Consider the following 15,995-nt stretch of genomic DNA (forward strand, 5'->3'; position numbering starts at 1 on the left):
TGACTGGGAAAACAATGATCCAAGGCTAACACAGAGATATCACAGACATCTGGAAAGCAGGGCTTATTTTTGCACTTCACTAAGAAGAAAGAATTTATCCAGACAAAATGGCACCTTCAAGGATATGGACCCAAAACAGTGTCTACAACTGAACAAAACAAAGGCCCTCGTGGAGTCAGAGAAAAAGGGTCCAATGGGGAGCAAAGGAAATTTTGCTATTGGACTGGATCTTGATGTGAATGGTCTGTAAAGATATAAAAGTCTGTAGTTTTCTATGCTCGGGCAGACCTCTGCGCAGGTACCCAGCTTGAGCCAGCGTTCTGCTATTCTACTCCAGTAAATTTTTGATTTTCTGAGAATCTTGTTGTGTACACATACGCAGGCACATCGCAAGAAGAGCCAGAGGCCACGGATGCATTTGCAAAGAGAAGTTTTGTTTTAGTTACCTCTCTACTGGGGGATCTCCGAAGCCACACCTGAGCTCCCAGGCAGAGGTGACACCAGCAGGGACGCAGGCGCTGGTCAGTTCAGCCCTGCTGGAAGATCGTTGGGCCTGCTGAGCTTGCCTGTATTTCAAGGCTTCAGGCAGGCGCAGCCTCCCGCTCTTTCTCACAACAAAGCAGGAACCTCAGACATAGTGATAAGGTGCCCAGAGTTTCTCGCAGGCCTGTGTTATCTAACACAGAGGTTCTACTCATCAAGCACACAAGGTCAGTAAAAAAATTAGTGTGATGTATGTGCTTTTTCTACAGACAGGTGCAAGTCACTTGAGCGTATTTACATTTGACTAACCTCCTCGCCAAATCTTCCGCTATATCCCCATACACTTGTCTCCTGAAAGCCTGCTCTGTGTATGGTCATAAGGCCTTGCCTGAAAGTTCGCTGCCGCAGTTCTAAAATACAGACTCCACAGCGAATGGTTATCAGAGAGGAAAGACTCCTGAAAGTTTGTGTAAGGAACATTTAATGAAGAACTGTTGTTTTTACATAACTGAGGACCTGGTGCCTGACCCCAGCAGGGTGGAGGACCAAGAGACTATGAATCCTTAATGTAAAACACAATCTCTTCCTGGAATATATACTGATACCTTTATGCATACTGATACCTGTATTTACAAGTTAATTTAGGGGGAAGGGTAGCCAAAGTACCAGGAATCCATATTTTAAATAGATTGATAATGGGAAGGGTATTGTATGTAAACTGAGGCAGGTGTCAGGATAGTCTGTAAACCCTGAAGTACCAACCAATGGGGAACAGAGGAGGGAATTGCGGCTGGGATTTTGAGGGGATATAAGCAGGGGCTTTTTGCACTATTACGTGTGCCTACCTTTAGATAGAACACCCGGTGTTGCAATATCGTTATTAAAAAAAATTGCTTTGCTGAGAGATCCTGCCTGAACCTATTATGTTTACAAATAATTGTTTCCTACAGTTTGCTTTGTGAACGGGTACAGGCACCTGCAGAGAAGGTCAGCAGCATTCGGCTTGGCATATTTCCCCCATGCGGTAAATAACAGAGTGAACCCGCCACCGAACTTTTTGAAGTCGCGCTTGTGTTTAAGAAATCCGAACGCTGTTCTGCAGCGGGCACAGCGCTAAAATCACCCCCGACACACGCCCCTAACGGTCCAGGGCGGCCGCGCGCCGGGGCGGGGCGGAGCCTCAGCAAGCCCCGCCCTTTTCCCCACCGGCGCGGCTGCCGATAGGCCACCGGCGGGCCGGCGCGAGAGACGGGGCGGGGCCGGAGGGGGCGCCCGCCATTTTCAAGCTGCGCGCGGTTGAGGTGGCGGTTGGGAGCGCGCGGCGGGTTGTTGCTCGGTGCCGGGATGGAGGCGTTCACCTTCCCCCGCTACAGCCCCGAGGACATCATCAGCTACCTGCGCAGCCACATCCTGGCGGGCTCCGAGGCCCGCAACCTGGTCAAGGAGGATGTGTTCGACAACCCCAAGGTACGCCAGGACGGGGGCCGCGGCCAGCGCTGGCGGAGCGGGGGGAGCCCCGCTGCGCTTGGGCGGCTCCTAACCCTTTTTTGTGGGGGGAAGAGCTTTGTCTCTGTGCCGTGGCACCAGAGGTTTCCTTGCACGTCGCTTTGTTCCTTGGCTGCTCGCCCACCGGCTTGCGCGGTGCGTGACAGACACCAGCGCCTTCTCGGTAAACTGAGAAGTTTTCCCGGTGTGGCAGATCGGTCTTTTAAGAGCTCAAGGACTAAACCTAGCGCTTTTCACCTCTTCAGCTTGCGAGCAGACTGCTCAAGGCTCACCAACAAGGAGGTGGGTTCGTAAACGAACAAACATGAAATTACAAGGTCTGTCTATTTCAGTCCCGTGGTATAAGCCACTGTGTTCGGCATAGGCTTATAGTCTCGATAGCTTCGTTGTAAACTGAGTAAGCATTTACTAATGCCCTTAAACCAGTCCTGTGAAAAGCATCCCTCCTCCCCTTTTCGTTCTTCTGATGATCTGGCCGTTAGTTCTAAGGTAGTCTTGCGGTGTCCTTGTCAAAAGAGCAGTGGCTTTAGAGTTGAATGGATGTTTCGGTTTGTTTCCTTGTGCTCTGTGTTTGTCCCTGCTGGAGGACCGAGCTGGCCCGGTCTGTTTAGGGAACCATGGAGTGATCATTTTTAAGAAGATTGGTTTGTACTGATGGTGCATTAGTGTTATAAATGAATAACTGTTTGGCTTGTAGATGTTTTTTCCTGTCTGTTTTAATGACGACATGAAGGGCATACTTTGCTATGGGGTTATAACTCCTGTGACTTTTTCTTATTTTGGTGTCACTTGCTTTGAAAACTGCTCAGTGAGCAGCAAGATAATGGAAAACAATGAGGGGCTGTAGTTGTCTGAGCTGATTGCCATCTCTTATGATTGTATTATGTGACAGTAATGCTTCAACTGCCAACTATTGCAAAGAAAAACTTATTCGTCTTGGTGGCTCGGTGAAATTAGTTTTCATGTGTTAAAGGCAGAACTACTTTTATGGCCTAGTCTGAGAGCTGTGGACAATGAATCATATGGAATACTGATTCATGCCCTTTCTTCTTGCAGCCTGATGTTTTACGCATGATTTACATGAGAATCCTGCAGAAGGTGTATGGAATCAGCTTGGAGGATTTCTACATGGTAAGTCTGTAGTGGCAGGTATAATGAAATCTGAAAGGAAAAAACATTGCACTTAACAAATTAAATGTTGAAGTATCTCTCTCTTGCCTTCGCCCTAGCAAATGGCAAGTAGCTTACTGTTTCGCATGTTGTAATTGCACAAATGGGAGCTCAGAAATTCTGCCTATATTGCAAAAAACTTGTGAGATGCTGTATGTGTCTTTGGTCATGGCTGGGGCAGGGTCTCTGCTTAGATGTTAGACTCATGTAAAAGGAAAGTAAATGCTGCTTTTAAGGTTTGATCATTTATACTTCTCTACTATCTGAGAGGAAAATAAGGAGAAATGCAGCTGGAGGTTAACTGATACTTAACTCCTGTGTCTGTTAGACAAGAACCAATTCCTGAAAGTGAGAATAAGTAGTATTTCCTCATGCAATTTTTGGATAAACTGAAAGTGAAGTTCATATGTGCACAAAGTAACTCAGTTCTTTACAGGTAATTACATTGGCTGGGATACTGCATTATGAGATTTAAAATATAAGAAAAAGTGACAGTATACCACTACCTTCTCCTTACAACTTTGTAAAACAGTTATGTGGGAATTTTTGGGTGGTTAAAGAAAGAGCTGCTTCCTGTTAGGTGTGTAATGGAAAGTCTGTCCTTAGGTACCAGTTTTGAACAAATCAAAAAAGAGTTTAGACTGAATTCCTGAGTCTCTCATGTTGCTGCTTTTGGTTATTATTGTCTTTTTATATTTTGACCAGCCAAGCCTGACACTTAAAATAGTCTACTGGTTAACTTGATGGCATTCTTCAGCCTCAAGCATGTGTTCCCTGTGGATGGAGAGATAATCCTCAGTGTGTTTAATGTACTTGAAGTATCTTATGTTGTGGACATAAATGCATGTATTTTTAAGTCTTCTCTACTTATGCATTTAATCTCTTTACTGTTTAGATGCCCGTCAACACTGAGATAACGTATCCACAGTTATTTGAAGGCTTTCTACCTGTTTGTAATTTGTATGTTCACATGTAAGTAGAAGATGCTGCATCTCTTCAATTGCTATGATTTACGAGAAGTAGCAGGGCTCTGTGCATTTTTGGTGTTGTGGTTGTACTGCTTGTTGGTTCTGAGCAAGGTGGAATTTGCATATGAACAAGGGACAGCAATGCTTAGTAGAGTAAAATTCTCAGCAGCCAGCCATCTTGTGAAAATGAATGTGTTGCCTAAATAATCCAGCCTCACCAAGATGGAGTGTGCATCTATACTCTCAATGTCTAGAGGGTCATCATTATACCTAGAAGAGGGATTTTAAGTACCTGTTGTGTAAATTTGCTGTCTGAATTCTGTGTAGATATCTCTGTTGGAATGGGGTGAGTGACTTCAAGCTTTGTTTCAGTTACAAGGGGAGAAAAGACTAACAGTTAAGTGTAGGTATTCCCTAATTAAGCTGAAAAGTTGTTACACAGGCAAGTAATTTGTCTATAGAAATCTCTTTGAGATGCTGTAAGAATACACATTTTTAATGCTGATCTATGTGTAGAGTCCTACTGTGTTGTTCTCCTGAGACTTACTGTTATGTGCTTGCTGTACATATGCTCTGGGACAGGTTCTGTTTTTTAGTAAATGGAAATAGCACAAAAACTGAGTAATGGTCCCTGCAGATAAGGTTTTATTTTGTTTTCTTTGCAGGCAGCGCTTACTTTCAGTGTGCCAGATTACTGATTTTCGAATTGATGATATCTTAAACCCAAGTAAGAAAATGCATTTTAATCCTTGTGTTTCCTGGGGTGGTGAGTGTCTCTTGATATCCAGGTGCTTTTTCTGTTTGGTGGGGGATTGTCCCTGGCTTCCAGCTTGTGTGTGCAGGCATGTCGCAAGAAGAGCCATTTAACCAACCTCCTCACCATTCTTGTGCTATATTGCCATACACAGCTACTACTGTGACCCTTGCTGTGGCCCTTGGACAAACTGGTTCTAATGAGCAGTCCTCCTCCTTATTCCTTACATAGGCTAATCCAGTTAAATAACTGAGGGGACTCTGCATGCGATGAGTCTGTTGAACAGCTGGTCTGGAGAGCAGACTGTGACATACTTGAAATAGTATAAGAATAGGTGGTAATGAAAATTATCCTGACAGCTCTGGCATGCTGTAGGTATTTCTTATGCTGGTGCCTGTGTGGGAAGCAATTTAACTTTTCCTTCACCATTTTTGATATCTAGGACTGGTGATTCTGGTACAGTAAAAACAGCTTAGTAAAGGCTGTTCTGAAGACCTCTTCTGCCTCTGCCTTGTCTCAGACATTCAAAGCCTTTGTAATCATCTTCCACAAAGTTTGCTTGCAATATTGCAAAAAAGTCCCTGCAGTTCAAACTGCTGTCTTCAGTTAGCCTGATAGTTACAGTGAGGCTCTGTCTTCAGACCTGTAGTTGAAGATCGATACACTTTCTCCCTGACTTTTGTTTTAATGGGAGGCTGTATGTTGATAGTCTTTATCTTAGATGACATTTTCATTTGTGGAATTGCATAGAACTGCTAAGACATTGGAGATTCGTAACTTGGTGCTAGTTTTTGTGTAGACAGTGAAATCTTAGTGAGGCAAGTAGGGGAAGAACTCATTTGGACTCTGTTTTGTAATTTCTGTCTCTTCTTGGAATTATGTTTTGCCCAACTTTTTCTAAGCAATGGCAATGCATGTGGAAACCAGAATACTGATGGCTTCTAATTCCTATTTCAGAAACAAAGAGGACAGCTCGCTTTTTGAGTGGCATTCTCAACTTTGTGAATTTCAGAGAATTCCGACGTGAGGCTTACTTGGAGTTACAGCAGAACTATGTAAGATTGGGTGCCATGTTACTCCAGATACCTACTTAAGGATAATTAATATTAACCTGGAACTGGGAACATAAAGGTTGTGGGTTTTTAGCCATATGCTTAAATATGGCGTTCGAATCTTCAATGTTGCCAAGTAATACACAAAAGTAGTAGTTTAATATTATGTAAAACTGGTACAGCTGTATTACACGTAATAAGCTTGCACAGCTATTGTAAATGGTTTAACAAAAACCTTGGCAAAGCCCTTGAGGAAACATGTCAGTTTAGAAGAGTGGATGAGTTTGTCAATATTGTCAAGGTTTCTGTATGACCATGGCCAAGTTATTACTTGGGCTATTATCTGAATTTTTTTTCCAGTAACTTATTTGATAGTTTAGCCTGGTAAGCAAAGGTTTCACACATCACATCATTTGGAGAAAAGATAAATGTAAGTCAGTGGACTGAAGTGGGAATTGCAGGTGACTTCTCTTCTGAATATCTAAGTAGGTTAGAGATGGTGCATTTCATGTGAAATAATGATGAGCAGGATTCTAATAGAAGCCCAGAAAGAAACCATATTCCTTTAAAATAAAAAAAAAAAAAATTGAAATATTAATTTGCAGAAACTGGCTATGGAGAAACGCCAACAACTGGAGGCTGCAAATCAGGAGGCAGCAATGAAACTGGAGAAACTGAAGTGAGTATGAGGAGTAAGCACTGTGAGATGCACCACTTGACTTGGCTGTTGTTCCTCTTCAGTGCACATGATCTGGGCAGGCTGAGATCAGTTCTGTGAGATTCAACAACACTAAATGCTGGATGCTGCACTTGAGTCATAACAGCCCCATGCAATGCTACAGGTTTGGGGAAGAGTGGCTGGAAAGCTGCCTGGTGCAAAAGCACCTAGGGGGGCTTGTCAACAGAAGCTGAATGTGAGCCAGCAGTGTGCCCAGGTGGCCAAGAACACCACCATCATCCTGGCTTGTATCAGCACTGGTGTGGCCAGCAGGACCAGGGCAATGGTGAGGTTGCATCTCAAATTGTAGTTCAGTTTTGAGCTTCTCGCTACAGGAAAGTCCTTGAGGTGCTGGAATGAGTTCAGAGAAGGGGCTGGAGCACAAGTGTGCTGGGAAGTGGCTGAGGGACCTGGGGGAGTTCAGCCTGGAGAACAGGAGGCTGAGGGGAGACCTTATTGCTCTCTGCAACTGCCTGGAAGGAGGTTGGAGCTGGAGGGGTTGGGCTCTTCTCCTAAATAACGACTGATAGGATGAGAGGAAATAGTCTCAGGTTGTGCCAGATTTAGATTTGATATTGAGAACAATTTCTACCCGGAAAGGGTTGTTCAGGATTGGAACAGGCTGCCCAGGGCAGTGGTGGCATCACCATCCCTGGAGGTGTTTAAAAGACGTGTAGATGCAGTTCTTAGGGACATGGTTTAGTGGTGAACTTGGTAGCGTTAGCTTAATGGTTGGACTTGAACTTAAGGGTCTCTTCAAAACTAAATGATTCTGATTCTATATGGGGTGTCTAAACAGGAACTGAGTAGTTGAGCTGTGTTATCAGACAGAATTGTTTGATAACTACTATAGGAACTTTTAATTTGAGCTGACTTGACTTCTCCTTTGGCCCTTTTCTGACTACTTTGCTGGTTAGCCCCCCTGAGGAATGAGCCTCCCCAGGGAATAAGCCAGAAAATATAGATGTGTTGCTGTTGAGTTGCACTCAGTTATAGAAGTAGTGCTACTGGCATTAGGCTAGAAGAGTTGCTGGCAGAAAATAAAAATGTGACTTTGGGGGTGTGTGGGTGCTTTGAGACGATACTGTATTTTGTATGTTGGGGACTATGATGAAACCTTTTGCTGTTATAGTTAGTTTTTAGTGGTATGTCTTTATCTCTATCATAGCTATAAGAAGCCTATCTTTAAGTTAATAGATGGGTGAAGTTGGCTTTCTTAGTTATTTGGCATGTTTGCCCCATTCTCTGTTTCAGGATGTTTAGTCCTGTGTCTTTGCACTATTAAGTTTTGCTTTTGCTTGTGGATAATAGGATGCAGAGATGGCTAGCTTCCAAAATATTTTATTTTCTTTGATAGCTGCTCTTGATATGTGCTAGACAGGAGCTTCTCTAGCTACCTATAAGTTTACCCTCATACAAGTTGTTTCTATGGCAAGTAATACTATGCGAATATCATAAATGAAAATCACAACAAAAATTGGTAGAAGTATTGTTCTTTTGTGCTTTGCTTAGCACTATCTTTAAATTTAGTCCTTTGTTTTTGCTTGTACCACTTCTTGCCAAAATAGCTCTTTAGATTATTCTTTAACTATGAAATCCTACAAGCAAAAGAGAATAGGGTCTATTGATTGAGACTGTCTTGCCCTATTTATTGAAGTTACTGGTTGTAAACTCTTTAGAGAGAATGATTGTTTTATCTACTGTACTCTGACCGGACTATAATAATGCTGAAACTGTCCAATATCTTTATTTTTTGCTTAGCACCATTCCAGTTGAACATCAAGCAGAGGTCAAGCAACTGACAGAAGATATTAGAGAGCTGGAGCAACTACTAAGACAAGACTATCGTCGGAAGCAAGTATGATCTTGTTATGTATTTCTCTGAAATGCTACTGTGGCTTCTGATCATAGGTTTCCTTATTCCTGTTGATTTTGTTCCCCTCCTATTTCTACAAAGGATAAAGGAGATTTTTCTGATATAAACTGAAGGTCATCACAATACAATGTCTTGTCTAATCAATAGCACCAACTCTTCATTTCACTGTAAGGACTGTGAAACATACTTGAAATCAGGGAATACAAAGCTGTAATATACTCTTTTTGATATGCATTACTGCAATGACTTGGGTGATACCTGTGTTACTGTTCAGAAGTGTGTTGTGTATGTTTTCCTGCTGAATTTCTTTGTTTTCCACCTGAATTTGAAGAATTGGAATTGGAGGTATGAGCCATGGCAGGAAAGGAGGCCTAAGAAGGGTCACCTGAGGGAATGCCTGGCAAAAATATTAGTGTTGATTGCAGGGATAACTTATTAGCAATGGCAACTTGCCTCTAAGATCTCATAGGTAATGTTTTCAGCTCTTTTGGAAAAGAAAACAAACAAAATATGTAGTTTTTTTTCTTATGTTAAATCCTGTCTCTACTATTAATATTATTAACCATGTGTTTGATCTGTTATTTGGGATCTTGTATTAACTTTGTTTTTTTCTCGAGAGCAGTGCTTCTGGTGGAGGATGTTGTGTGTGTAACAGTGCCAGGGTCAGTAAGAATAGAGGCAATCCATCTCTTATCCCTGTTCCTAGTTACCTATTGCTGGCTGTATCCCTAGTGATCCCAGTGGCTTTTGTGACAATTCTCTCCTTACTGGTCTTTTAAATTTTACAGGTTGCAGTTTTGTCTGCTGCTTATGGCACTCCAAGGAAACCACACTTAAGATTTCTCTTGTAGACAAATCTGTGATAGAAGGGTAAAGGAGGTAGTGGTTGTAGAGATGCTTATTTAAAGTTTGTTGCTTGTTTTTTAGACAGCTTTGCAAGAAGTGATTTCGCAAAAGAAGACAGATATTGCAGAGAGGACCCGAAAGCTGGTAAATACACCTCTGTGTAAACTGTAGCTTGCATCTCAGATCAACTAAGAGATTGTCTCTCTCTCTAGGATGAAATTATTCTTGGAGCTAGGTGACGTTCAAGTGGTGATTATTAGGGTGTTTTTAACCGATTTGGCTTCATTTTTTTTTTCTTCCCATGGCAACTTTACTGCAGTAGCTTGTTTTATTGTTAACTTTGAATACACACCTTTGCAATGTAAAGCTCTGTCTGTGTTTAGGAAGCCAATCTGGACTTCTGAGAAGCTGCAGGCTTACCTTGGGTGCATAGAATGGCTAATGAGGCAGCCGCTGATCTACCTGGTGGGGACAAAACAGGAGATTTTTGAGAAGTTGCACAGGAAGCTTGTTACTGTTCTCCTAGGCTGATATATCTGGCTCTGAAACCTTGCAGTGACTGCCTGGGTTGCCCTCAGTGAGGGGTTCTGAAGTAATACACACTAATTAGCAGGTATTTTGTGGAGTACTAGTTAATTGCTGTTCTTGTGACTTAGTGTTGCACACCCATAAGCATGCTCAGGGATAAAAAAAGGACTGTTAACTGATTTGATTGGGAATGTTAGTGCTATTTGGAGGAATTTATTTTTAGAACAAACTTTCTAATGAGGAATGACTTGGAGAAAAGAACTTGTCTAACCAAAAGATCCAGGCAAACCATCCCTCACAATTCCTTTGTTCACCTAATTGTTAATAATGAAAGTGTGTTTATCTTGTTAACTAGAATGAGCTTAAAGTGACGATGGCTACTTTGAAAGAAGAACAAGAGCAGTTGAAATCAAAAATAGTGGAGAGTCCAGAGGAACTGAAAAATTACAAAGAACTGATGAAAGAGACTGTTAAAAAACTCAAGAAATCCAAGGTGAGGTTTTCCTTGGTCCACACAAGGAAGTATTCTGTTATAAAAAGCACATGTTTTACTGAACTGTCATCATCTGGAACTGTTTCTTGAATGACTTATACTTCCAGTCTAAAATCAACAAACAGTAGTTAGTGTGAAAGGAAATCACAACTTCAGAGAAAACTGAGGATTGGTTGTAGGTGGTTTTTTGTTTTTGTTTGTGGCTTTTTTGGGGGGTGTGTGTGTTGTTGTTGTGTGTTTTTTGTTTTTTTTTTTTTTTTTAATGAGGATTGCAGTCACCACTGCTTTGTCCTGCATGAGTAACTATTTTTGTGAAACTAGATGTAGAACTCTTGAATCTATGCTCTACCTGTCTGACTGTTATCTTTCAAGAGATGACAATATTTTGGCAGTTCACAAATGTCCTTGGATTTAGAACACGTACTACATAGTGTTTCTCTTATCATTCCTTATTTCTGGAATTGGTGGCTGTCTCCACTAGCATGTGGAACGCTGAGTTCTCTTCCTAGCTTATTTTTTTTTATAGTAATGTCCAGTCTTTCAATGTTTATAGTTCACGATTGCGCATACATCAGTGAAACTTGTCTAGCTTTGTCTCCCTGTGTATTTTTGTTCCAAAGGTGTGAGCTTTATTACTGTAGTTCCAGGCATCTGTTTTTATAATGCTTTGCATAACTTCCAGTGTATAATTTCTTCACTGTACAGTTTTTTCTTTCCTGAAAGCTATTGTAACAAGCCAGTTAGTTCAGAGTAAAACAATTGCATATTACTTTTCCTGTGCTTTCCAAGTGTGTGTGTGTTTTTTTTTTTTTTTAACAAATTGAAGGTCTCATTTCACTAACTACTTAATAGAGGGAATGGGTAAAAAAGTCAATATGTATTAATTATACACAAAATAAATGCTGAACTCCAAAGCTGGTTTATTAAGTCTTTTCTCTTTAAAGCAAGAAGTTATTGAGAAATATGAAGTTTATAGAGACCTAGTTGAGGTTTTGCCATCATGCCAACAAGAGGTGCAGTTATATCAAAAGAAGATGGAAAGACAAGGAGCAAATGTGGAGAGACTGGCCAATGTCTTAGCAGAGGTTTGTATTATCATCTGTATTGTGAAAGTTTCTACCTCCCCTCTTCTCCAAAAATAAAGAATTTGGATAACTTCAAAATCTCATTCTTTAACACATCGGTAACATAAGGTGCTACTTTGCTGCATGACACTAGCTAATGTACTGTTGACCACTTCTAATGGTCAAAGCCTTAGTTACCATAGAAACATGACCTAAAATAGTTTGAGCTGTCTTGGGCTTGTTGGTAGGAAATGATGGAAGAAGGGATCCAGTTTCTTCCACAGAAACTAAGGGAAAAAAATAAATACTTGAAGAAGAATTATGTTAAATGCCTTAATTTTATTAATGTTACTAAACCAGCCTTTCCCTGGTGCAAGGTTTGTTGCAACACAATACTTTGCTATTTGCTACTTAGTTTTGGGAGAACGCAATTTTTAGAAGCATTTCAAAAATAGTATGTGGTCTTTTGGGGTATTTGTATAGCACGTGTTCAAATCGCCCTTGGCTAAGAGCTGTAGCAGAATTCATAGTAACTTCTGAAAACAATTCAGAGTCATGGGATCTTGTTAACTTGGATGTATTTAGAATTGGATAAAGACTAGGGAACTGGGATTTAACTGGGAGAATTAGTTAGCAATCAGATCTTCAAAAAGCAGGAAGCTAGTTCTAATCTCAGTAAACTAACAGGGTGTGCTGTTTCCATTATCTTTCTCTCATTTAATTAATTTCAATCCTTATGTTCTCTAGGTCAGAAATCTGGAGGACCAGCTTGAGAATGCTCATATAGAACTGAAAAAGGCAAAGACAGATGAAATGTCCTTAAAGAGACTGGTCACTGCAAAACATGAGAAGCTGTCTACACTTGAAATCAGGAGAGAAAAGAAGCGTGAAGAAGTTGAGCAATATAAGCACACTGTATTTGAGTATGGATGTGTTGACACTGCTGCCTGATACTACTTTGTCTTTATGTGCTACCAAAATTCTTGTCTGGAACAAACACCTAGCTTAGCAATAAGAAGAAAATGAGTGATGTGGGATAGCTCTGCATGAAGACCAGTAGTGCTGCAGGCAGGGACTTAGGGTCTCAAATCAATAATTGCAATATGACTTGACAGCAATTCTTTTATTGGCGCACTAATTTAATTTATAATGCTTATTCTTGATTCTTTTATCTTCTTAAAGAGAATGTCACATTGGGATAATTTTCCAACTTATCAGACTTCAACAAAGCCCCATTTGCCTTTCATGAATTTTTCATAATTTCCCTTGCCACTTTTGCTCGTTATCAAAGATGTTTGAGACCCATGGGGAAATGGGGCTCGTATCTCGGAGGAGTATTATCCTGACATGATGCTTCTAAAACAAAAGGAAAAGTGTCATTTGATCAAAGCCTCTTAGCCCATCTTCCTTCCTACCATATGCTAAAGGCAAGTGGCAAGGCAGTGTTTACAGCACAGCAGTTGCTTCTGCAGCAGCAAACTGCAGTGTTGTAGGGTCATGGCTTCACTGTGAGATTAGAAGTGCTGAACTCTTACAGAGAAAGCTTTTTTTTTTTTTTTTTTTGCTACATGGATAGGAAAGGGAATATGGAAAATTACTAGCTGGGTAGATTAACTATGATGGAAGAGAGCTTTTTCCATATAGCTAAGAGATTCAACTACGATTTAGTCATGCTGAAAGGCTCATGTGGTGTGTAGAATGGCAGTGAGATTTCCAGGCTTCCTTTGCTCCTCATTTAGTGTATTGTACCAGCTAAATGAGATTAAAGTTACTTTTCCTTCCAAATAATGAATGAAAATAATATAATGTAATGCCCTTTATGTGAAGTTGCTGATTTATGTTTTTAATGTGTTGGATATTGCCCTTGAGTGATGCAATTAGATGCTTTGATAAGAAAGAGGGTATGGGAGGTAGCCTTGAGTTGAAAAAGCAGTTTTTGCCAATGAATAAGAGAATATGTCCTGACTCTTCCCTTGAATAGGAAGATGTAAGAAGGCTCTAAGGTATGAGTGATTTCAGCCATTCTTTAGAGAAGGCAACTGCTACAGTTCCAACTGTAATTATTGTACAAATGCTTACTATAAGCTGGTAGGTGCTTTTGCACTTGAAATCAGAGTAAATCTCCTGTTTCGTTTGATTATATGGCAGCTAACAGCTGGAGTGATCTGAATTTACCTGCAAGCTGGGGAAATACTATTTGGTCTTTATTTGGTATACAGTGAAATGATGGCTTGGAAGTTGCAGATAACATACATAGGTGTCTAGGAGTGGTGGGAAGGGATCTGAGGCTAAGGAAAATGTGTAGCTTCCAATTATGCTGAAACAGAGTGCTTTTAACATGGTCCAGTAGCTGGCCTTTAGGCTGGGCTCTTCACTGACACCTGTACTACGTTACACAAAAGCAGGAAAATGCAGTGTCCAGATGTCACAGAGTTGCCGTGATTGGCAGCAGCTGAGGATCTTCAACATAGTCCTCTAACTTCACTTTGAATTTCACTTCTTGTACCTAAGTTATGGTTTAAAAATGGGACAAGTTTCCAAGCAAGTAAACGCTATACAGCATGGCTTCTAGAAGCTGCTAGTTTCATTCTTATAAAATGAAAACTTTGCTTGTGGTGGGGTTAAGTTTAATCTGGGATTAGTCATGTCTCAGTACTAACTTTTTTCTCCCACTTTTAGATATTGCGACAAACTGCAGGAGAAGAGGGGTGCTGTCTGTGATAAAGTGACAGCTATTGAAAAGGAAAAACAACATACAAGATTCAAAATTCAGCAGTTGAAGGAGAATGCTGAAAAAGAAGAAATGAAAGCCAAGGTGAGCTGTTTTTGTTTTTTTCCTGAAGGAGTTTTGCTTGTTATTCTCAAAACTGATTTTTAACTTGGACTGTGTAGATAAAGGAACATTTGCCCTAAAGACATAGCCTGTACAGGTGGTGGTTTGGGTGGATAGTGGGAGGGAGAGCATGTCCTGCTTGTGGTGTAACTGGGTTTGTGCTCAGGCTTGTGTTCATCTTTGCAGGCCATAGGTGGCCCACAGGAGAAATGGGGTTTGCAGACCTGAGGGAAAAGATTCTGGACACAGGTTAACATATAGTAGTGTGAATACTGAACTAGGGGTGTTTTGTTTTGGTTTTGACAATCTTAGTATTGTCACCTCTAGAGTTACAACAGAATCGTAACATTGGGATTTTTACATGTGGCTGCTCTTCTGATGTTTTGTAACTTTCCTGTGCTCTGTGAATGCTGCTTCTTAAGCCAGGGATGAGTTACCTTTGAAGTCACTTGAGACCACCAGACTGCTCTCATTTAAATCCTTATGAAGCAGAAATGTTAACTTTGCTGATGGATGTTTTGTTTTGTTTTTTTGTTCCCCCCTTTTATCTTCTCTTTCTAGGAAATATCCCGAAATCTGAAGGCTGGGTTGGAGAAGTTTCATGAATCTCTCATTAAGACAGCAGAAAGTTATGCAACCTCAAGAGAAGAAAAAATTGCTGAACTGAAGAAGGGGCTGCTTGGACTTCAGACTTCTGGAAGTAGTTCTTAGACCTGTTTTCGCTTGTATTCCACTTGTATTCTCATGTCAGTCCAGCCTATATCCCAGCTTGACAAGATACAAGAAGCCAAGCATTCCTTCTTTAACCAACAACCCAAAAATTATCAGAGCAGTTATCTTTCTCTTTTTGTGGTGTTGTACACATTCAAAGTAAACTCCTTTGAGTTGGTATTGTATAAGTAGAACAGTCATATCTACTTTCTCATAACGACAGGTTGGATGTTGTGTTCCGCAGCCTGGATGTTACAGCAGCTATTGGGAAAGATATTCTCAAAAGCTTCACATAGATATTAGAAGGAATTACTCCAGCCAGCATGTGATTTTGATGGGATAAACTTACTGTCCTTCAGGTAACTGCTTATGAATATTAAGATACTTTCTCTAAAGAGATCATGCTTGCTTATCCCAGTGATTAGGAATTTGCAGGACAATGAAAATGCTATGTTCTGGTTCCTCCTCTTGGGTTTTGCAACACCAGCTGTTGGGTAAAATAAAAGACTGCAATTCATGAAGAAGCAAAACTTACGATTTCCAGTGTCAGGTTTCTGTATTTCCAGTATGATTTTGTCTTCAGAATGGCCGATTTGTTTGTAGCTAAAATACCTATAAATAAAGCTGTATTTTATCTAGAGAGAAATGATTTCTTGGAAAAATCTACTGCTGCTTTTCGAGAACAACTACTGGTCTTGAACTGATGGCAAGGCAGTGGGGGGAGTTTCAGTGTAAGCTGAATAGCAGTGAAGGGAGGGTGGCTTTGCTAAGGTGATACAGCTCAATTTCCCTCAAGAGGGCACTGTTATTCAAAATTTTCATGTTTGGTCTTTTCTGTTAGCATTTCTGTCTGAATGCCTAGAGTCATCTGTCAGGGCCTAAATCAAACAAAACTGTAGAACTCCTTTGTTTTCAGACACTGGTGTGAAATAAGCAAATTATAGATGGACACCTATCATTAAGCTGATACAAGAGACGTGGAATGAGACCTTC

General features: G+C 40.8%; 1 protein-coding gene across 1 annotated transcript; it reads left to right on the forward strand.

Moving 5' to 3' along the window:
* The first annotated feature begins 1,754 nt into the window (after positions 1-1,754).
* Positions 1,755-15,648, forward strand: NUF2 (NUF2 component of NDC80 kinetochore complex). Its single transcript, XM_065842334.2, has 13 exons — positions 1,755-1,950; positions 3,046-3,120; positions 4,055-4,131; positions 4,793-4,854; positions 5,839-5,936; positions 6,539-6,612; positions 8,413-8,509; positions 9,455-9,517; positions 10,257-10,394; positions 11,339-11,479; positions 12,206-12,381; positions 14,138-14,273; positions 14,853-15,648. Exons 1-13 carry the CDS (start codon positions 1,828-1,830, stop codon positions 15,000-15,002), a joined length of 1,410 nt encoding a protein of 469 aa, XP_065698406.2. The 5' UTR covers positions 1,755-1,827; the 3' UTR covers positions 15,003-15,648.
* The last annotated feature ends 347 nt before the right edge of the window (positions 15,649-15,995 follow it).

This window comes from Patagioenas fasciata, chromosome 6 (genome assembly GCF_037038585.1).
Source record: "Patagioenas fasciata isolate bPatFas1 chromosome 6, bPatFas1.hap1, whole genome shotgun sequence".
Taxonomy (NCBI): domain Eukaryota; kingdom Metazoa; phylum Chordata; class Aves; order Columbiformes; family Columbidae; genus Patagioenas; species Patagioenas fasciata.

Excerpts from the sequence above, each read along its gene's own strand:
- NUF2 (XM_065842334.2), top strand. The coding sequence starts at position 1,828 with ATGGAGGCGTTCACCTTCCCCCGCTACAGCCCCGAGGACATCATCAGC. Across the intron at positions 8,510-9,454 it reads AAGACTATCGTCGGAAGCAA|ACAGCTTTGCAAGAAGTGAT; the intron begins GTATGATCTTGT and ends CTTGTTTTTTAG. Across the intron at positions 11,480-12,205 it reads TGGCCAATGTCTTAGCAGAG|GTCAGAAATCTGGAGGACCA; the intron begins GTTTGTATTATC and ends TATGTTCTCTAG.